Source organism: Callithrix jacchus, chromosome X, assembly GCF_049354715.1.
Source record: "Callithrix jacchus isolate 240 chromosome X, calJac240_pri, whole genome shotgun sequence".
In the NCBI taxonomy this organism is placed as follows: domain Eukaryota; kingdom Metazoa; phylum Chordata; class Mammalia; order Primates; family Cebidae; genus Callithrix; species Callithrix jacchus.
This window is the reverse complement of record NC_133524.1, coordinates 41,505,379-41,528,295: the sequence shown is the minus strand read 5'-3', so window position 1 is coordinate 41,528,295 and position 22,917 is coordinate 41,505,379. Positions and strand designations below refer to the sequence as shown.

Sequence of the window (22,917 nt, the reverse complement as noted above, 5' to 3'; positions counted from 1 at the left end):
AGTACCAGTTGTGCTTCTACTGAAGGAGAGGTAACAGTTAGTCAGAGGAAAATAGGGCAGAGGGAGTGAGAGGTCCTAACCAGAAGGTTAACTGCTAATGTGAAGGCTTGGAGGGAAGAGAGAGCTCTGCATTTTTGTGCTGAAAGGAGTTTGGCATGGCAGGAGATAGGAGAAATGAGGCTGGAAATGTAAGCAGGAAGGGATCAGATCCTTTAGGCCTATGTAAGTGTCCTTAAACAATTTAGGCTTTATCCTAATGGCACTAAGAAGCTATTCAGATGATTTTAAGCTAAAACTGACATCATTAGATAGATAGGTGTTTTTGAAAGCTCAACTCGATAGTAATATGGAGAATAAATTGAAGGGGAATGAGACTAAAGTAATGAAACCAGTTGGTGAAATGGTTCACACTAGAGTTGTTGGTAGCTCTGAGCAGGGTACATCCCACAAAGAGTTAGGAGAGAAATATTCACAAGTTATGATTAGACTGGTATTGAAGGGAAGAAAGAGAGGGAAGTGGCAAAGATGATTCTTGGTTTTTATCTTGGGCAAATAATGGATGGTGGCAGTGTTTTCTGAGATAAGGGACACCAAAGATGTGAGTGTGAATGGACTTTGCTAAGTTTAAGGTGTCTGAACACCCTTTGGGCAGGCAGAGATGTGTCTCAAGCTCAGGTAACAGATCTGGGAAGGAGAAGTAGATAAAGTCATCACCATGGTGATAGTAATTGAGCTGGGGTACTAAATTAGATCACCAGGAAAGAGTATACAAAAGGAGATGGGCATAGGGCTTTGTTCTAAATGGACAAAGGACAAGGAGCCAAAGGATGCTTAGAAGTAAAGCTAATGTGGTACATGTGCTTTATAAAATGACCCAGTATGGACTTGCAAAGCCAGAATACCATCTAAGAGATCAGCCTTTTTGGTCCAGGAAACAGGTTCCTTTGCAAAGGAGGGGTACACTTTATTGCTTCTCAGATATTGCTTAATGATATAAATTATATAAGCAATGTTTATTTATCGAATTCCTCTGTCTGCCAAGATATAGCAGCTCTGCAATTTGAGAAATGAGGCTTTACCATTTGTTATATAGGAATCTGTTTCTGTGGAAGGTGGATAGAGCTAGCAAATAGTGTCACATAACTCATGTGTTGTCATTAGTGCTCACTTTAGATACTATGGAATTGAAGAACTAGAGTAGTTCCTCGTCCTGACTATCTTAACACCATTTCTATAAAAAAAGTTTTCAGGAGAGAGAGAACTAGTCTTATAATGGAAATCAGTAGGAAAATGCAATATTTTCAATTGCATTTGGTTTTGAATTGCTTTGCCTCGAATATAGGTTATTTATTTCTTTTTACTCTTCTTGGCACCTGTAGATAAGTTGATAATGTTAATTAACATTTGTATTCTAGTCTGTTAGCTGTATTTTTCATGGTTTGTGAGATTTTAAAAATACCTTGTTGTTGGCATTTTTTCAAGAGAAATTTCAGTCTCCTTTCTTCTTGAACTCAAGAGAATGCATAAGACTTCCACCTAGGAAGGAAGTACTTCATACTTTTTAGCTTCATTTTATAACAATTCTTAGTCTTTAATCCTGGCTTTTGTTTTCTGTATTTTAAAATGGAAAGGAAAAGATATATAAATGGATACGTTAAAGATGTCTGTTTCTCCAGTAAGTAAGTACTCTCCATTATTGGGGTAGGGTATAGAAGTGAAGAAGGAAAAAGTAAATAATAGATGTCTCAACATGATTTTATTAGAATTCTGTATAGACCTAATTAGTATGGAATTGGACTTAAGCATTTAATCTTTAGAAACTCTTGTAAGCTTTTAGTCCTGGATATATTAATATTAAATATGAATATGAATATGAGTTGATACTTAAAAGCTTTACACTTGGCACACTTTCCTTCTCTTTGCCAAAAATACATTATATTCTTGTTCTACTTTATTTCCTTGAAAATTTGTTGAGCAGGCCTCCTTGATGCATCTCTGCAATCAGAGTATCAAATGTATCATAGTAAACTTCGATTGCTATGGTTCATGGATCTGTTGCCTTGTGCAAATTCAAGAGCCTTGATCCTATGACCCAAATGAGGCTTGGGACACAAGTTTTGATAGAGCAGCATGCTCATGGTGCCTAGTTTAGAGCTCTTCAGCAAACCTCCCACCTTCTTGTTGAACTCATGTTACAGTCATGCTCAGTCGTAAAAGTCCTCTGGCCATACTCACAAGGGTTTTTCATTTCCTCCATTGTGTTTCTTTGCTTCCTGTAGCCTATGCTGATAATGCACAGGCACAGCTTTTTTTTTGCAAGTTGTGTGGTTCAGCTTGTCCTTCATGCAAGTGTGCAGTCTCTATAAAAAGCTCTTCACTTCCCTTTTAGGCACACTCATGCTGCTTTTGCTAGCACTTTCAGTGATCTCCCTGCTTTTGTACTGCAGGGCTATCGTGGGGGTTAATGATGTTTGTAAAACCCCTCACAACAATGCTGACACACATCTGCCAGACCATAAAAGACCATAGCCTGGCTCCTCCATTTGCTTAGTACTGAGAAGTACAGGAGAAAAAATGGTTAGGAGCAGCTGTATAAATCAGAAGTTTTTGAATTGGTAGAAGTTTTCAGATAGGTTAATTCATTGTCCAGAAAACACCTTCCTGGGTTCTTAGTTTTTGGCTACTATAATAGTATTTTGCAGTATTTTAAGTTTGTAACTATTTTGTCAGGTTTCCTTTTGGGGAACCTGGCTTTGGGTTGTATTTTGTTTTTCCCTCACATGATCATGCTGAGAAGATTAAAGTTACAGTTTATTTTTATTCATTCTGTTTCATTCATAACCTTAAAAGCAAGTAACTATTTTACGGGTTCCTTGAGGTAGAGCTTATTGTATCTGCATCACAGATTAAAGTGATATACAATGCACTTCCAGGGTTCCACTGTCCCTAAGAACTTAATTTGAAAGGAGGCTTACACTGATGTTAGTTCTCACTTGAACACATGTTACCTTCTGTACTTTCCTTTTCTAACTAGATAGATTTTATAAAAAAACCGGCTTTATTTGAAAGGAAGATATGTACTGCATTTATATTTTCAAACTTGAGATTTAAAAATCTATCTGAATTGGCTACTTTATAATTCCTATGAGAAGGGCTGTGTTGTGAAGGGTAAGGGTAGACAAGTCCTCCGTATACCTGTCAAGTTGAGGAACAAATAGGTAGTGTATGCAATTTCTGTAATAACTACCCAGAATATAGTTGCACAAGATCTTTCTGGTAGCGATAAAAAGTATGTAGTGTGAAAGATTAACTTTTGAAAAACTTCAAAATCTGTATATCGAAGAGGAGCTGTGATAGAAGTTTAAATTACTACAAGCAATCTATTTTTTGCTCTCTTAAGTTGTTTATTCTAGGTCAGTGGTTCTCAACTCCAGGGCAGTTTTGCCCTGCAGCGGACTTCTAACAATGTCTGCAGATGTTTTGATTATCATTAACTGAGAAGAGGGAGTAGGAAGTGCTGCTGGCACCTAATAGTAAGTAGAGGCCAGGGCTGCACAAGACAGCCCCTCATCCGGCAACAAAGGATTTTCCAGCCCCAAATGTCAGTATTGCCAAGACTGAGAAACTCTGTTCTAGGTGTTATATTCTGAATTAAAGGGTCTGAGCCAAGATTTCATAATTCCAATTATATTTGTTGGTCTTTTTGCCTCAATATAGATATTCACTATACCAAATTTGAGAATTAACCACCTTCTGTATGAGTTAAAGGTTATGTATAATTAAATAATATCTCATTATTTCATCTATTACTGAAATAACTCATTAATAGCTAAAATATAGTATCGCATAATGTTTTATGACCAATGAGATAGTTTGTAAAGCCGTAGAAGGAAAATGGATAGGTAGGTATTTTAAGATATTAGGCTACTACATTATTCTTGTGTATGTGACATATGTGTGACAATATGTATATTAAATGAGTTAATACATGTAAAACTCTATCTAAATAAGAGTTGCCTCTACAGAGGAGGTGGTGGCAAAGTGGGGATAACGAACCTGGAGTTTTATCGTGGTTATTCAGTCAGTGAACAAGATTTCGTTTTACTGCAAGTGAGAATTAACATGCATGGGGCCAGGCTTGGTGGTGTGCACCTGTAATTCCAGCTACTTGGGGGGTTGAAGTGGGAGGATCGCTCAGGAGTTCAAGGCCAGCCTGGGCAACACAGCAAAACTCCATCTCTTAAAAACCAAAACATATGAATACCTGTAGTGTCAGCCACATAAGCACTTTCATTTTCTTTGTCAATGACACATAAAGTAATTCTTCATCTCTATTTTATAGTTGGGAAATTCAGAGACACTAAGTGTGGCTGAGTCAGAGTTAGAATGAAGGTCTCTGACTCCAAGGTCCTTATTCTTTGTACAGTATTATCCTGTCTTCAAAGAGTGGTTTTATAAGGGTTTGTTCCCGTTAGCTTTTCCTTGAGGATGTTCTAGATAGATTTGTAGAAAACCAGTATTCTTAATTTTCATTCTGTAGAATTGTAGTCTTTTTTTAAAGAACAAAATTATGAATAAAGACAAACATCACTAAAATGAGAGTTCTCATCCATATTGATGTGAATGGAATGGATCAAATACTATTAATTACTGTGAACTGTTTCCTCTCTTTGCAAAAGGTATCTAGAAGTGGAGTTTGAACTGAAGCTCTGATGTCATACTCTGCCTGTCATTGTGTACATTGTGCTTTCTCTGTGTAAAGTATACTTCATATTCTGTCTTTTATCACCAGAATTCCTCCCTGTAAGGGTATAAGTGAGGAAACCCAAAAGGCTCTGGACCGCTGTCTTCTTGATTGCACTTTCCGACTACAAGGTAGAAATAACCGCACGTGGGTAGCAGAGTTAGTGTTTGCGAATTGTCCGCTTAATGGCACTTCTACTAGGGAGCAAGGTGAGATGTTTCACACATTTTGTCTTTGCAGATTTTTGGATTTTTAAAGTATCGATTACTATTAATATTCTCTCAATCTTATAGGACCATCCCGGCACGTTTACCTGACATATGAAAATCTGTTGTCTGAGCCTGTTGGTGGTAGAAAAGTGGTTGAAATGTTTCTCAATGACTGGAATAGTATTGCACGATTATATGAGTGTGTGTTGGAATTTGCACGTTCTCTACCAGGTACATGTAATAATCTCCTTTTTAAATAAGAAAAAAAGGCCACCCCCTCCCTTTTTTTAAGTAGAAGAAGTAAAACATATACAGTGTTAAAGGCAAAAAAGTCAAAATTATATCTAATAAAACTTGTGTTCCTTTTCCTTCAGACTTCAATTTCCTTTCCCTAAACACAACCACTGTTGTTTCTTTTGTTTGTAAAAATTATACACACAGGTATACTGTCTCATAATAGTGCCTATTTACTGTGTGCCATACAATATAATAAACTGTTTGTGTTAACTCATTTAATCTTCACAATCACAATTATGTGGTGGCTATTATTCCTCATTTTACAGAATAAAACAAGTTGCAGAGACTAAGAACTTTGCATAAAGTCCCATAGCTAGTGAGTGATAGAGTTGTAATTGGAACCCTTTAACCACTATGCTAGATGCTTCAGTATGTCTCACCTGCCTTTGCCCCCTTTTGTAGAAATGGAGGCATATTATCTATTTATGCTGTTGCTTTTTTTTTTTTTTCCACTAAATTACTTAACTAGAGACCTGTCTTGGCATATAATATTACCAAAATGCCCTCCTAATCAAATTTGTATTTTAAATTTTGCATGTATAATATTGATCTCCTTTTTATTTTCTTCTGTTTAGACATACCTGCTCATCTAAATATTTTCTCAGAAGTTCGTGTTTATAATTACCGAAAACTTATCTTGTGTTACGGAACTACCAAGGGAAGCTCAGTAAGTCTATTAATTAAAATGCTGAACTTCCTGTCTTATGACTAGTTTAAAAATCAAGATTTCAAAAAAACATAAAAATTACCTTAATATAAGTAAGAGCTCAAGTAAAAGGGATAAAATGGTAAATTTTAAATGCTTTGTGGCTATAAATATAGTATACTACAATGCTTAACTCCTTAAAATTGATAACAAAAATAATACTCTGATGGGGTATGTGATCTTGAAGCATTTTGGTCAAGGTGATATACTGTTGGTGTTTGTATTTCTTCACTGATTCCAGATTTGCTTGGCAATGTCATTATTGTAAGGAAAATTATGTATGAGTGGTTGTAACAATATGGTATGGTTTGTTTTGCTTTTGGTCACATGAATGTTAACATTGTTTCATCTTATTTTAATCTTGAAGTATTTCCTGTAATCTATAGTTCTTTATTTTTTCCCCACCTCATATGTAAAGTCCTAGAAATGTAGTATGAAAATGAAGCCAGTAGGCTTCTCTCTAGACTTCTGCATCAAGTAATGTCAGGTTACTCGAGTGTTTTAAAATCATCTATTAACCAAGTGTATCTGTGTTTGGAGTGGCTTCCTTCCCCTTTAAGACAGTGCTTTTTAGTTGGTGGTACCAAGAGTGTGACTCTTCTTCAAGAGAAGACTTCAAGAGTGTGACTTCAGTTCAAGAGAAAAAGTAAAAGAAACACTAATGATAGTTTTGAAATAAAGTTTAGTAAAGAAAGTTATTTTAACACCTTTCTGTTTTATTTAGTAAAAGAGGGCTAACACATGGTCAGGAAATGTACTGTTCCATATTATTAGTATATCTGGAGTTCGATTCCAGTCTTATTTTATTACTTGTTTAAAAAAAAAAAATCTCATTTCGATTTTTGGCATTTTGCCTTTTAACATTTTTTCCCTCCTACTTGAATCTGTTACTTTCTCAGTTTCTGAAACATGTAACTTTTTGCTTTAGATTAGTATCCAATGGAATTCGATACATCAAAAATTCCACATTTCTTTGGGAACTGTTGGCCCAAACTCAGGTTGCAGTAACTGTCACAATACCATTCTCCATCAGCTTCAAGAAATGTTCAACAAAACACCAAATGTGGTTCAGTTATTACAGGTAATTAAGTTTATTTTCTGTCTAAAAATAAGACTTAGTATGCCAGGTGTGGTGGCTCACACCTATAATCCTAACACTTTGGGAGGCCAAGGCAGAAGGGTTGCTTGTGCTCACAAATTCAAGACCAGCTTGAGCAATGTGGCAACACCCTGTCTCTACAAAAACCAGGTGTGGTGACGCATGCCTATAGTCCCAGCTACTTGGGAGGCTGAAGTGAGAGGATCACCTGAGCCTGGGGAGGTCAAGGCTGCAGTGAGCCATGATTGTACCAGTGCAATCCAGTCTGGGTGTCAGAGTGAGACCCTGCCTCAAAAAACAAAGAAAAAAACCCCCAGCACTTAGTGTTTCAGGCAAAAGTCTTCAGAAGATCATGGGGACTTAACTTGTCTTTAATGACTAAGGCTGGTAACTTTTGTCTTTTATATCTTGAACACTTCTTTGAGAATTTTTTTTTTTATTCAATGTGGACTCAGTGATCTAGTTTGCATTCTCTTCAAGGGGAAGTTTTATAGAATGTGCCCGAAGGATGTTGTCTCATTTGTGACAGTTATGTACTGAAAATTCTGAGGTTTTAACATTCATACAGAAACTGGCTCCTCTCACTGTGTTTTTGTTCCTTATAGGTACTGTTTGATACTCAGGCTCCATTAAATGCCATCAACAAACTCCCCACTGTGCCGATGTTGGGCTTGACCCAGAGAACCAACACTGCATACCAGTGCTTCTCCATTCTGCCGCAGTCGTCCACCCACATCAGACTGGCCTTCAGGAACATGTATTGCATTGATATATACTGCCGGAGTCGAGGTGTTGTGGCAATACGAGATGGTGCCTACAGTCTTTTTGATAACAGCAAATTAGTTGAAGGTTTTTATCCTGCACCAGGACTAAAGGTAACAGACTTTAGTGTTATAACATGAGTAAACATAAAAATCATCTCTAAAATAATTTCTTTGAGGAGGAAATAATGGGGAAAAGCAACAAATTCCTGTTTAAATTTAACACGTAACAATGTTAATTCATCATCTCTGCAATTTCGTTCTGAAGGTGCTGGAACTTCTGATAAAGTGCCATGCTTATGTGTATGAGATGATTAAAAGTCTTTTTCTTTTATTCTTACCTTTTGATCAGTAGGGTGAAGATACTAAAAAGAGTTATATTTGCTCTTTGGAACTTTAGGGAACTTTAAAAGTAGTTTTTATCATTGGTTTTTAAAAAGGTTTGGTTACTGATTCTACTGTGATGCTTATTTATTTATTTATTTTTGAGACAGAGTGTCACTGTGTCACCCAGGCTGGAGTGCAACAGCATGATTTCAGCTCACTCGTGCCTCAGCCTCCTCAGTAGCTGAGATTTTAGGCATCTGCCACCACGCCTGGCTAATTTTTGTATTTTTAGTAGAGATGGGGTTTCATCATGTTGGCCAGGCTGGTCTCAAACTCCTGACCTCAGGTGATCCACCTGCCTCAGCCTTCCACATGAGACCCTTTGCCTGGCTTGATGCTTTTTAAAAATGCAAGATTGTGGACCACAACTGCCAGAGTGGTTAACTGATGTGATAGCTCAGTTGTATGTGTTTATAGTTTAGAGTCAAATAAATCGAAAAGGCTTGATTTGAAAAATAGTCTCCTGCAACCCACTCTTGTCATTTTCTTGCTCCCCACATGCCCTGTTTTGAATTCTTATATAGTTGATTCTCTTGGTATTTATATCTTTATCTCTAACCAGAATGCCCACATTGCTATTTGTTTACTTTTTGGTTGAGGGCATTATCTGATTCTCACAATGGAAGATTAATATTCTTTTTTTTTTTCTGTTTTTCTTTTCTTTTCTTTTCTTTTTTTTTTTTTTTTTTTTTGGAGACAAAGTTTTGTTCTATCCCTCAGGCTGGAGTGCAGTGGTATGATCATAGCTCACTGCAGCCTCAACCACTAGGGCTAAATCCATCCTCCCACCTCAGTTTCCCCAGTAGCTGGGACCACACCTGGATAATTTTTATGTTTTTTTGTAGAGATGGGGTTTTGTTGTGTTGCCCAGGCTTTAATTCTTATTAAATTCTTCTTTTTGTGTGCCTTCCCCCTTCCAGGCTGCACTCAGTATGTAAACACATTTGTCTTTCCTCCTATCTGTGTAATGTGGTTGGGTAGCAATTTTGATTAGATCATTTTTCAGTGTTTGCACTGTTATGAATATGTAAGCACTGCTGTAACCAAGCTTACTATGATTATTTTTCCTGTCTTGCTCAACATTATATTTTATTGGGAATTATTAATTGGGTCTTTTTTTTTTTTGGTTTTGCTTTCTCTGTAGCTGTTGCTAATTAACCTTAAACTGTCTCCTGCTTATGTAACTCCTTTTGGTATGTTCAAACATGTCAGATGCCTTATTGATTTCATCTTGAAGAAATCTCTTCAATAGGCCTCCGACCTGCTCTAATTTGGACTGATAGCAATCTGGGCCTTTTACGCAGTGTTGACTTAGGTATCTGCAAAAGAATGAACGGGGAGATTCCTTCATTTCTTTTATGTTGCACGTTTCATGCCTTGTGTTGCAGGCCCCTTGGTTTTTTTTTTCTTAGTTTACTTCATTGTTTTGATTATTGGGATAAGGTACATGGGGGGTGGGAAGTTAATTTTAGCTCTTGTACATCTGAAAGCATCTTTAGTTTACCCCCATCTAACTGAAGTGGCTAGAAATAGAATTCTAGGTTGCAGTCATTTTCTGTAAAAATTTTGAAGATACTGCTTCACTGTCTCCTAGATTCCATTGTGACTATTGAGATGTGTAATTCTGTTCTAATTCTTAAACATTATGTGACTTGAGTGGGCTCTTTCAGTCTGAAAACTTACATCCTTTTGCTTTGGGAAATCTTACAGTATTTATTGATTCATCTCTGTTGTTTTCCATGGTAGCTCGTTCAGGTACTCCTAATGTTCTGATGCTAGGCATTGTGGACTTGTCCTCCAATTTTCTTATCTCTTCTGTTTTTTTGTCTCTGTTTCTGGGAGATACCTCACTTTTTTCCTCTAATCCCTCTAATTTTCATTTCTACCAATATTTTATTTTGGCCATCCTTTAAACATTTTTTCAGAAGGTCTTTCCTGTTTCTAAATGTTTATCTTAAACATTCTATTATATGGTGACATTACTTTTTCTTCTTTTTATCTTATATATAATCTCTATTCACCTTGCTTTTGTGGAGTGGGGGTGTAGTATTGATCTCTTTTATGTTAGTGTCTTTCCTCAAATGTTAAGTGATTCTTAACTGTCTGCTCTTATTTAAAAGTAAGACTTATTGACTGTGGTCTTCATTGCAGGATGATCTCCTTAGGGCATTTCTTTGGGAAACTTCCAATATCAATAGCTTTAGGTCTTTTTGTTAGGCTGGTTTGAGTACCAAGAGAAGAGTATCCAAATCTTCTGCATAGATGGTATGCATCTGGCTCTCAATCTTGGGAAAGTCAAATGAGAAAATGAGTATTCTCAACTTTATGTAGACTTTGATTCCCATTTTTTTATATGGTAGTCCTCTCAATTGATCTTTGGTGTACCCCAAGTCAGAGATCCTCCTCCAGGGTGGAAGAGATCAAACGAGCTAAGTGAGAGTAGCAGAGGATCTGGGAGAGTCTAAGTGTCTCTTAGACTTTCACTTAGTCCTTCTGTTGTTAGTCCCGCTTTTATCCCCACTTCCAAAGGTACCTGTATTAGTCTGTTTTCACATTGCTATAAAGATATTACCCGAGCCTGGATAATTTATAAAGGAAAGAGGTTTAATTGACTCAGAGTTCCACTGGCTTAACAGAAAGCATGGCTAGGAGACCTCAGGAAACTTACAATCATGGTGGAAGGTAAAGGGGAAGCAAGCACGTCTTATATGGTGGCAGGCAAGAGGCACAAGAACAGAGGAAACTTCTTATAAAACCATCAGATCTTGTGAGAACTCATTATCACGAGAACATCGTGAGGGGAACTGTCCCCATAATCCAATCAATTGGCCCCTCTCTCAACACTTGGAAATTACAATTTGGATTACAATTCAAGGTGAGATTTGGGTGGGGACACAGAGCCAAACCATATCAGTGCCTGATACTGCCCATTCCAAAGTGTCTTGGGGATCTGGATGGAAATAGCTTGCTTCTTGCTTTTCCCACAATTTACTTAGGATACAACTTTATCACATTGGGTCGTTCTATTTGCTACTCAGCCATCTGCTTTGCAGCCTCCAGGATGTATTATTTTTTCTCTTCTCCCATTCTTTTTGTCTTTGTTACTTATTGCTTCAAAATTTTTTTCCAGTAGTTTTAGCAGGGAGAGAATGCAATGTGTGTTGTGGGCCCATCATCTTTAATTAAAAGTAGACTGTGGACTTTTTTTTTGAGACAGGGTCTTGCTCTGTCACCCAGGCTGGAGTGCAGTGGTGGGATCACAGCTCACTGCAGCCTCAACTTACCAGGCTCAAACAGTCTTCCCATCTCATCCTCCCTGGTAGCTGGATCTACAGGTGTGCACCACCATTCCTGGCTGATTTTGTATTTTTTAATACAAAATTAGGTTTTGCCATTGTTGCCCAGGTTGGTCTTGCAAGGGATCTTTCCACCTCGGCCTCCCAAAGTGCTGAGATTATAGGCATGAGTCACCGTGCTCAGCCCACTGTGGACTTTTAATAGCTCTCTAGTGATTCTGATAAGCTTATGATACACAGACACATACACACACACTTGAATACTGGGGATGTGAGGAGTGTTAAAGAGAATCTGTGTTTGAAACACAAACTCTGGTAACCGTACTCAATTTTGACAATGTGTAAAACAAGGCTGTCCTACTCTTAATGATTCAAGATTAAATCATATAATATAAAAAAGAAAAAATTAGATTGTTTCTTATTCAATTTTCCTTTCATGTTTTCTAGTTTAAGAAGTGAGAGTGCTCACTAGCTGGGATATTTTCCAAGTCATTGAAGTTATGGCCAATATATTCTTCATTCTTCATTTTTTACCCCCATTTCTGGATTAGAAGTTAGTAAGAAAATATATAATCTGGTGGTAAGAGGTGCCAGGATGTACTTCTTTCTTCAACTTTTTGCTCAAACAATATTTCTTAGTTGATATGACTTTTTTCTTAGATGCTGTTTTTGTTAACTGTTTTCCTCAATTTCCTGCTTGAAAATTAACAATATTTCTTCTAGGTTATCCTGCTAATGGTTTTCAAGGATCAGCATACTATGTTTCTGTTGAAATATTCTAAATAATTTAAAATATTTTACTAATAATGTTAGGCAAAATAATCTAAATGTAACCTGTTTCTATCCGTAGACGTTCCTAAATATGTTTGTGGACAGCAATCAGGATGCTCGAAGAAGGTCTGTAAATGAGGACGATAATCCCCCTTCTCCTATAGGAGGAGATATGATGGATTCTTTAATATCGCAGCTCCAGCCACCACCCCAGCAACAGGTAAAATGTAGCCAAAATTCCAAGTGGTACCACATTTCTGTAACTTCACAGGTTCTACAGGCGTCAGGGCTTCATTGAAAGACAAGGAGATCATTGGTGGGCCTGAGATGCCCAAGAAATCCTTATGAAATGAAGAGTTGCAGAAGGAGGTGAGGAGACTTCTAGTGACAGGAAATGAATAGTGTTAGAAACAGCATTAATCTCAGATCATTCATGCACTTAAAATGATGTTATGTGATTCCATGGGTGGAAATATCATCTGCAGGATCTGAGATCTTTGAGAGAGTTTCCTCACCTTTTCTTGAAAGACAGATGCTATTAAAGTAGAACACAGTGGACTAAATGTCTAGTGATGTTCCGCGGGGACTCCTACAGAGAACAGGTGAACAAATTTCCAGGGTTCTGTCCTCAGACCATTTGGATAAAAGCCACATTATAGAAACATAAGAGCTTTCAGTTCTGTCCTGTCACCTTTACATTTCTGAGAGTTGAACAGGCCCCAAGGCCAGCCATTGTTCTCTCACTGAGCCTCCTGAAATAGAAGGTGAACAGTGATCATTTAGCCCTTCAACAGTCCTGTGTGACTCCCTAGACTGGGAAATACCCATTGGGGCTGTAGACTTTGGGCTGGAGTCTTCAGTGGCTCCATTTTTTAGTTGTATATGAGCACATACCCTGTAGGCAAGGCTCTTTGGCACATTCTTTAGTGTTGTTTTACAAAATAGCTCACTGCTTCTCACTCAGAAGCTTTCATGAATAGCATTGTGCAGAGAGTCTTCTTAGCTTATTTTATTGCTTAGCCTCTGATCTGGCTACTTAGTGACTACAACTTCCCAGTGCTTACATCTTTGAAAAAGTACTAGATTCTTACTAGAAGGAGGGTTTTGTGGAAGGTGTATTATTCCTGGCAGCTATTTAGGGTTACTTGCCTTCTCACTGTTTCCCATCTTGGCCTTCATGTGGAATAGGGAAGCTCAGTAAAGTCTATGCCAATGTCTCTATGTAGCCAAGGCATGGGGCTCTTGTGACAAACATTGACTCAGATGAGATACTAGCCCTCTAAAGATGTTGGGCTACCATGGAAGAAAAGTACCTTGGCCCAGCAGATATCAGACAAGCTTTTTTCTTGTGGAAGCGACTTCCTTGCATTTTCGATCTTTCCTATACCTGGTATGGAGCAGGGGATCAGCCACATCCTTTGGGGGAAAGATGTAACTGAGATGGGCTGCTGATGACCATGGCTGTAGCAGGGCCAGTGTTATAGGGGGAATGGAGGGAGAATGTGGTCCATTACTCTATTCCTCTCCCAAAATAAGTTGTTCATTGGCCCCTCTATAATTCTTTAATTTAATTAATTAATTTATTTTTGAGACAGAGTTTTGCTCTCATTGCCCAGGCTGGAGTGCAATGGTGCGATCTCGGCTCACCACAACTTCTGCCTCCTGGGTTCAAGAGATTCTCCTGCCTCAACCTCCCGAGTAGCTGGGACTACAGGCATGCGCCACCATGCCCGGCTAATTTTGTATTTTTAGTAGAGACAGGGTTTCTCCATGTTGGTCAGGCTGGTCTCGAACTCCCGATCTTAGGTGATCCGCCTGCCTCGGCTTCCCAAAGTGCTTTTGTTACTGAAAAAAAAATCATAATTTGACACAGTGAGCGCCTGCAGCGCTAATTTATTAGATATTCTGATTTGGCTAAGAGCTCTGTACACCTGGTAGCATTTCATACTGAACATGAGATTTCTAACTAGGAAAACAGTTACAGGCTAAGTCAGAAGGATTAGAAGTGTGTAGATTGGCAAAAGGTTAGGATATTCTAGAAAAGTTAGAATTATTTGTCTTTGGGAAAACTTGAGGAATTTTCTGCTTTTTCTTGCTCTGTGTTCAACCTGCAGATAGAGCTTTTTTATTTGTTTTGTTTTTAAGTTAAAAAGTTTGACAATACCAAGTCAGAATTATTTTAAAAGAATATTCATCTGCCATGGTTAAACGTCTTCCGTCAGTGGCTTTGACTTTACATACCTCCTAAAGATTGAGCCTTTTATTGAGCAGTTTCAGTTTTCAGCTTTTTTGTGTTTATCAGATATCTGTGCTATACTTCTATTTATAAACTATTCATGTCCCTGATAAGACAGTTGTGAGCAAAAAATGTTCATAAAGGGATTCATGTACATTTTTTACTTGATGTTAGCAGGTAGCTTTTCTTCTTTTATATAAAAATGCAGTTTTAGTGCATAAGCTAGTCCATGAGAAAGGAAAGGAAGAAAAATATAAAAAGTTTATGACTATCATAGTTTTAGTTAACAAGTTAGTGTGGCTTACATCTCCAAACATAAAGGTACATTCTACATTATTGGATAAAACAGTACTGGCAAATATATGATTTTGTAGCTTATGAGTTAGAAAGCCTGAATGCTATAATTTCTTTAAGATAGCATAGAAGGAATCAATAAAAAAAAGAGTAGACAATCTGGTTTTAAAAATAGGTAAAAGGTTCAAGTCATTTCACGTACTAGGATGTCCAAGTGGCCAGTAAGCACAGAAAAGGTATTCAAACACCATTTGCCATTGCAGAAATACAAATTAAAGCTACAATGAGATAATGCTCCACATCCCCAAAAATGGCTTTAAAAAAATAGATAATTATTTCCAACATTTGATATTAGGAACAACTAAAACCCTCATTTGCCACTAGAAAATGTATAAAATGTTACAACTACCTTGTGATAGTGATAAAGATGAGTAAAGCTCAGGCTGAACTACCGTATTTCATTGATACTAAATGCCACCAAATGTAAGATGCACCAGTTTTTATCTACTGCTCAGAAAGAGAAAACACTGCCAGTTAAACTAACATTCCATAAATGGAAAGACATACCCTGATTTTAGAGATGTTGAAGTGTGGGGGAAAAACGTCTTAGAATCAATTAAATGGTAGATAAATTATTATAGCGATAAATCAGTGATGTGCTAGATAAAAAATGAGCAAAAAAACATCTTGAGGGATAGAAAGCAATAGCATTGCAAGATCAGAAATGAGGATGTTGCTATTTTAAAACATTTTGGAAGTCAGGGTTTATAAAGACTTGTGTTGTTGATGTGTATTTATTTTGCACACTTTTATACCTCATGTTTTCTATTTGGTAACCAACAAAGTATGTAAATGTTAACACTGTAGCTATAATTAGGGAATGCCACACTCTTACGCTCCATGCAGTTGGCCATTTTACCAACGTTTAATTTTCTTTTCAGCCATTTCCAAAGCAGCCAGGAACATCAGGCGCTTATCCTCTTACTTCACCCCCTACATCTTATCACAGCACAGTCAATCAGTCTCCCTCTATGATGCACACACAGTCTCCAGGTAAGATACTACTTACTCTCTTGTCATGTTCAACTTTCAAATCCAAAACACACACACACACACCCCATGTTGAGAAGCACTGTGCATCTAGCCTCAGGCTTCAGAGAAAATTCCCTTTCTGGTCTGTGGCTAGATAGTTGTCACTCATTTATTATGGAAGGTTTGTGAAGTCTGTGTCCAGGCTCAGGAGCATGTTAAAAGGCTTACATTAAATGGAGGTGTCACCTAGAACCAGACTCACAGCACAACTCCAGGGGAGTACTAATCACAATATGATCTATGCTACAGGTTGACAGACTCTACTATGAGCCAAATCCTGCCTGCCACTTGTTTTTGTAAATTAAGTTTCACTGGAATGAAGCCACACTTGTCTATGTAGTATCTATGGCTGCCTTCCCACCACAACAACCCTTTACAGAAAAAGTTTGTTAAGCCATGGAAAGGTGAAGGGTGGCCTGCCCCCAAGCTCCAGAGTTAGGCAGTGCATAGCCTGCTTGTCCAGACATAATGGCTTTGTTGGCAGCCCCATGAAGTGCACTGTAAAAGTGCTTGAGAATGCCAAATGTTTGCTTTTAACTGAATGATTCAGTGGTATCTCTTGAGCACTTGGTCTGTGCCAACTGCTGCCTAGTGCTGGTGATTCAGTGGTGAACCAGATACCAGCCCTGTTCTTGAGCTTATCATCTAGCAGAAAGATAGGTCATCAGATTTCCTGGGGAGAATGACCCTTGCCTACTAGGTCCTAGTAATATTTCCAGAGCATAATGATGGGTTTTCAAAGAAACTTTTAGCATAAAAGATGTGATATGTAATATAGGATAAAAAATGTAAGAAATTTAATTACTTTTAAAAGCATGCACAATAAAACCTTTTATGTACTATAACTATATCAGTCCAGTCAACTAAAGAATGCAGTAAGTAGTTTTGTACTGAGGGCATTCAGGCTTATCAGAAAACAGGACAAAACCAAATTAAATCCTGATTTTTAAGTAATAAACCCAACAAATACATCTGCTTTTAAGTTCACACTGTGAAAAGCAGAATTTGCAGTGCATACTTTCCTCCTTTACAAAATGCAAAAGAAGTTCTTTTATGTATGTATATGTGTGTCTGTATATGAGAAATTTGTATTGACCAGTAGAATCTGTTAACCTGCAGGTGGGAGATACAGTGACATCACTTATTCAGTAGCTAATTCCATTTGTAAAATGAGAATAATATAAAACCTTTTCCATAGAGATGTCGTGAGAATTGAATGCAATAGTTCATATAAAGTGTTTAGCCTGGGGCATGGCACACGACAAATGCCTCTGACCACCAGCCCATTGTAATCTGTCTTGTTGCCCAAATTCGGCTGCTCAACATCCCGCACTGCCTAGGAACTCATACCCTGGCAGATCCCACCCCTACCACATCTCATACATAGCCACTCATATTGCTCTTTATATTACTCTTCACATTACTTCAGTGGTGGTGTTTTTAAAAAAATAGATCCTCATTTTAAGTCTTTAAATTCGCTTTTATTTAGGGGGTGGGGTGTGCTTCCTCTACTTAGATTCCTAGATAAACACTCTTCATCTGTAATGCCAGGTATGATAAGTGTTACAAAAAGGGTCACTTGGACTTTTGAAAGAGCATTCAATAAGGGGGTTTCGATTGTTTCTTTCCTGGGAATGGCTTTTTTGCCTCCCTCCTTTCGACACTGCTTAAGCTGAGACTTGAAGGATAGGTCAGAGTTTCCCAGATGCAGGGACATGGACGAGGAGGATCTCTCAGGCAGACTGTGCAGGGTGTGTGGAGTCTGAACTCCCAGAAGATGGTAGACTGTTCCAAATGGCTGGTGTGTGGAGAGACAGAGCTCTGTTCAAGGTTTTGGCCTCTATTGTATGGGTAAATAGGAAGCCATTGTTGGACTTTAGTCTGAGTTAAATTTGTACAACTGAAAGTGACAAGAGTGGTGGATGGGCAGATTTCACAGAGAAAGGAGCAGGTGGTTCTCTTGAACCTGTTGATTTTACAACTCCCCAGAGATTCCTAAGTCAAGATGTCCAGTAGGCAGTTGGCTGTATGAGCCTATGGCCCATCAGAGTTGGCTGGAGTACAGATGAAGACTTGGAAGTTGTTGTTGTTGTGTCTAGGGTCAGTGAACCCCAAGTGGGTGATTGAGTCAGCCCCTAGGAATACCAGTGGTCAGTGAGTGGGGAAGCAGCAGCTAGGGAGGAAGTAGGCAAAACAGGAGAAACTGGGTTGTAGAACTCCATGGGAGTGTGTCTTTAGGATATGAGCTGACATTGTTTTTGTGTAGTAGGAAGAGAAAAATATTTGGAAATAATTATAGTAGTAGACAAGCATACAGTACTATGTGCCCAGCTCTATTCTAAGCACTTTATCCATTTAATCCTCACAGCAAACCTGTGGTGTAGGTCCTATTGTTATTCCCGTTTTATGAAGGAAAAGTGAGACATGGAGAAGTTAGGTCACTTGTCCAGATACCCAGCTAAGTAAGTAAACAAACACTTAAAGGTTAGTCAGGTTGATCAACATACTGATCGAATATAAGGCAGTGCTTTAGGTATTACAGAACACAAAAATATGAAATTATCTCACATAGTACAGTCCCCACCCCGCTTATTGCCCTCCGAGGTTTTAGTTGCCTGAGGTGAACTATAGACCAAAAATGAGCAAGTGCAGTACAATAAGATATTTAGAGACAGAGAGATACCATATTCACATAACTTTTATTACAACCTACTGCTAAGAGTATTCTATTTTACTGTTATTGTTAATTTCTTACAATGCTTAATTTGTAAATTAAACTTTGTCATCTATGTATATAGGGAAAAAAAACAGGTTTCAATACTATCTGAGGTTTCAAGCATCCACTGGGGGCTCTTGGAACATCCCCTGTGGATATGCTGGAGACTGCTATAGTAGAGAATTTAAAACATGCTGATGTTAAAGATAATTATGATAATGTAGCAAGTGTTTAAATGTTGCATTTACTCATTGTTTTGGTAGCCATAGTTTGCCCTTTCATAATCCTAAATTAAAATTAGTCCTGTGGCTTTAAATAAGTTAACATTTCCCTGTTTTTTATATCTCCAATCTCAGTCTCTCCCTAAGTCTAGCTTTTTTTTTTTTTGGAGACAGAGTCTTGCTCTGTCACTCAGGCTAGAGTGCAATGATGCGATCTCAGCTCACTGCAACCTCCACCTCCCGGGTTCAAGCGATTCTCCTGCCTCAGCCTCCTGGGTAGCTGGGATTACAGGCATGTGCCGCTGTGCCTGGCTAATTTTGTATTTTTAGTAGAGATAGGATTTCACCATGTTGGCCAGGCTGGTCTCTAACTCCTGGCCTTAGTATTGTATTTTCTAGCTGCCTACTCTGCATCATTTCCATGTAATGTCTGGTAGACACCTGAAACTCAGCATGGCCGAAACTAAACTCCGGATCTCTTCACTGCCCCAGTGCTCCTCTTCCCATAGACACCCCAGCTCAGTAAATGGCAGGCCCTTCCTTCCTGTGACTTGTGCCAAAGCTCTTTGAGTCATGCTGGATGTCCCTTTCTTTCATACCCATATTTGGTCATTTACCAAATACTGTCAGCTTGATTTTCACAATTTACCCAGAATCCAACCACTTTTCACTACCATAGTCTGCCACCTTTACCCAAGCTACTCGTCCTCTCTCAGCTGAATTATTGCAGTCGTTTCTAACTGGTTTTCCTGTCCCTACCCCTACCCTTGCTCTGTAGTCTGTCCCACAGCAGCTAGAGTGATACTTCTGAGACAGAAGTTCGTCCATGATTTCCGCTCCAAACTCTGCATTGGATTCCCATTCATTCAGGGTAAACCCTAAGTCCTTAGAGTGGCCCACAAGTCCCCATGTGATCCGGGATCCACCCCTTTTCCTCCAGCCTCCCTGGTGTCCTCTTTTCCCACTGCCCTGCTCGTTCACTCTATTCTTGCCACACTGGCTTCCTCCCTGTTATTTATAACTGCTTCCACCTTTGGGGCATTTGCACATCTGTTTGGCTGGAATATCTCATCCCCTGGGTATTTTCATGTCTTGTCCTTCACTTTCTTCACATCTCAGGTCACATGCCCCTTCCTTAGAGAGGTCTTTTCTGATTGCTTATATAAAGAACAGTATTCACCTCCTTCACTACGCGATATTGTCCCCTTACCCTGCTGTATTTTTTTCCATAGCGCTTACCTGACAGATACTTGTCTTTCTCATTCTATTAGAATATAAGCTTTGTGAGGGCAGGAACTTTAGTCTCTTTTGTTAACTGCTGCATCCCCAATGCCTAGAACAGTGCTTGTTATGAAGTTGGCATTCAGGCCTTCTCGATGAATGAGTGCATAACTGAATAAAAAGTACACTGGATTTTTTTTTAATCTGTCAATATAAGAGCTAGAATTTGGGTCCATAGAATTGAACACTCTCTTTCGATAATGAAATCTTGCCAGTTTTTCTCTATGTTATATATATGGGAGCTTTACTACTTGTTTCTTTAGATCGTAGGAAGATTTTTAACTTGGGGTCCTTGGACAGGACATAAAGTGTGTCCTGCAAGATTATCTATAATTATTTTCCTTTATTAGGAAATCTGCATGCTGCCAGCTCCCCCAGTGGGGCTTTGAGAGCCCCATCACCAGCGTCATTTGTTCCAACTCCTCCCCCATCCTCGCATGGAATCTCAATAGGACCAGGGGCCAGTTTTGCTAGTCCACATGGTGAGTCCATACATGGAAATTGATATAGCATAAGAGCTTGATGTGAAAATAATTTTTATTGAGTAAATTTTCTCATTGCAAAATTAATAACTTGTTTGTTGTTGAGGAAGTAGCAAAAATATTGCTCAAGCAAAAGGAAAATCAAATTTATCTAATCCCACTACACAGAGGTAATGACCAGTGAGTTTGTCTCTGCCTTGGACTCTCCCTTGCTGTCTCCATTGCTCTGCCTTGCCCTTCCTGTCACACATGTCCTGCTTGCCTGCCCTGTCACGTGTCTGTTACTCTTGCTTGCCCTCTACCCAGCTGCTTGTCTCCCCACTCAAATACCTGCCCTTGCCCCCCTCAATTGGATACCCTAACATATGAATTGTTTTGAGACTTGGATTTTAACTCAAAAATTTTATTTTGAATTGATGCAACTAGATAAAGCATAGAACAAGTAGTCAGTGAAATGTTTCCTTTTTATTCCACCAACCACCTACCTAGTTCCTCTTCCCAGAAACATTTATACATTCTTGCAGAGCTGTTTTATGCATACATAAGCAAATACATGCAAGTGTTCTTTCCCCTCTTGTTTACACACAGGACAGCATACTGTACAGTGTTCAGTGCCATTTTTCCCTTAATATATCATGAGTATCATGCCATAGAACATACACAGGTTCCTCAGTTTTTAAGCTGTGTAGCACCTGGGATTTTACTTTTTGCTATTAATATTTGCAGGAACATTTCTGTCAGTAAAAACTCCACATCATCATACCATATGGCTTCGTAATATTCCCTTGTCTGGGCATACCATGACTTAACTGCTTTCCTATTGTTATACATTTAGAACATTTCCATTTTTTCCCACAATTAAAAATGGTGTCGTCTGTGCTCGCATCCATGATTATTTCCTTAAGTAAGTTCCAGAAGTGGAATTGTTGTCTCAAGGGGTTTGAGAAATTCTAAAGCCTTTGAAACGTATTGCAAACTGCATCTGAAAGGCTGTACCAATTCCCCATTCAAGAATGTCTGTTATCCTGCATCATTGCCAGCAGGGGCTATTACATATTTTTAAAAATCTTGGCCATTTCGACAGGTGAAAAATTGTATCTTATTGTTTAATATGTTTCTTTGTTAGTGAAGTTAATTGAACCCTTTTTGGTTGGTCTTTGTTTTTTGATGGGGGGTGGGTTTGGCTGTTTTTTTTTTTTTTTTGAGACAGGGTCTCGGGCTGGGTGCGGTGGCTCATGCCTGTAATCCCAGGACTGTGGGATGCCGAGACGGGTGGATCATGAGGTCAGGAGTTCGAGACTAGCCTAACCAACATGGTGAAACCCCATTTCTATTCAAAATACAAAAATTAGCCAGGCGTGGTGGTGCGTGCCCGTAATCCAAGCTACTCAGGAGGCTGAGGCAGCTGAATCGCTTGAACCCGGGTGGCCGAGGTTGCTGTGAGCTGAGATCACACCACTGGACTCTAGCCTGGGCAACAGAGGGAGAGACTTCATCTCAAAAAAAAAAAAAAAGACAGGGTCTCACTCTGTTACCTAGTCTGTAGTGCAGTAGCACAAGTTTCAAATGATCCTCTTGCCTCAGCCCCCTCCCTGGCAAAGTAGCTGGGACTACAGGTGTGCACCACCACGCCTGGCTAGTTTTTGTGTGTTTTTTTTTGTAGAGATGGGGTTTTGCCATGTTGCCCGGTCTGGTCTTGAATTCCTGGGCTCAAGCAGTCCACCATCTCAGCCTCCCAAAGTACTGGGATTACAAGTGTGAGCCGCCATGCCTGGCTGGTCCTTGGTGTTTCTTATTTTATTCCTCCCAGTTATATATGCTTTGCCTATGTTCTTGTGATTTTTCTTACCCATTTGTAAGAAAGTAAAGACCATTTACTCTCTGATATATACATGGTAAAAGTATTTTTTCAGTTTGTCATTTGGCTACAAAGATATATCAATAATATGTTGAAGGCATCTGGAGGATGAAATTTTTTTAAATTTTTGAATATCTTCGTGGATACCAATGGAGGATTAAATTTAAATATCAAATTGTTCAGGAAGTTGCTGCTTTCAAAACTTGAGTCTTGGTTCATTTCTTAGTTGACGTGGCCTATGTAAAGAATATGGAACATTTCCTTTTCATTCTACTTTGAGTAAAATGAAAATTTAGCTTGTCAAAGTTGGTTTAAAAGTATAATAATTCTGCCTTTAAAGGAACTCTTGAGATTGTTTGCTTAATATTTTCTTGCATATAGTAGCATACTTTGTTACATGTTACATACATTGAAGCTTTTGTGAAGGTAAATTTTATCCTTTCTCAGTCTTTTTATTTTTCTAATTT

At 38.5% G+C, this 22,917-nt stretch overlaps 1 protein-coding gene across 6 annotated transcripts in view; it reads left to right on the top strand.

Annotated features, from left to right (window-relative positions):
- MED14 (mediator complex subunit 14) overlaps window positions 1-22,917 on the top strand; it is an 86,649-nt gene that overhangs the window by 47,775 nt on the left and 15,957 nt on the right. For 4 of the 6 annotated variants that reach the window (XM_078363099.1, XM_078363100.1, XM_078363096.1 and 1 more), the window contains 8 exons: window positions 4,793-4,953; window positions 5,038-5,184; window positions 5,826-5,917; window positions 6,885-7,037; window positions 7,661-7,930; window positions 12,350-12,490; window positions 15,742-15,853; window positions 20,461-20,592. In XM_078363099.1, coding sequence (XP_078219225.1) covers window positions 4,793-4,953; window positions 5,038-5,184; window positions 5,826-5,917; window positions 6,885-7,037; window positions 7,661-7,930; window positions 12,350-12,490; window positions 15,742-15,853; window positions 20,461-20,592 — 1,208 coding nt within the window. The remainder of the gene's footprint in view (window positions 1-4,792; window positions 4,954-5,037; window positions 5,185-5,825; window positions 5,918-6,884; window positions 7,038-7,660; window positions 7,931-12,349; window positions 12,491-15,741; window positions 15,854-20,460; window positions 20,593-22,917) is intronic. The other 2 variants (XM_078363101.1, XM_078363097.1) reach the window with 1 other exon arrangement.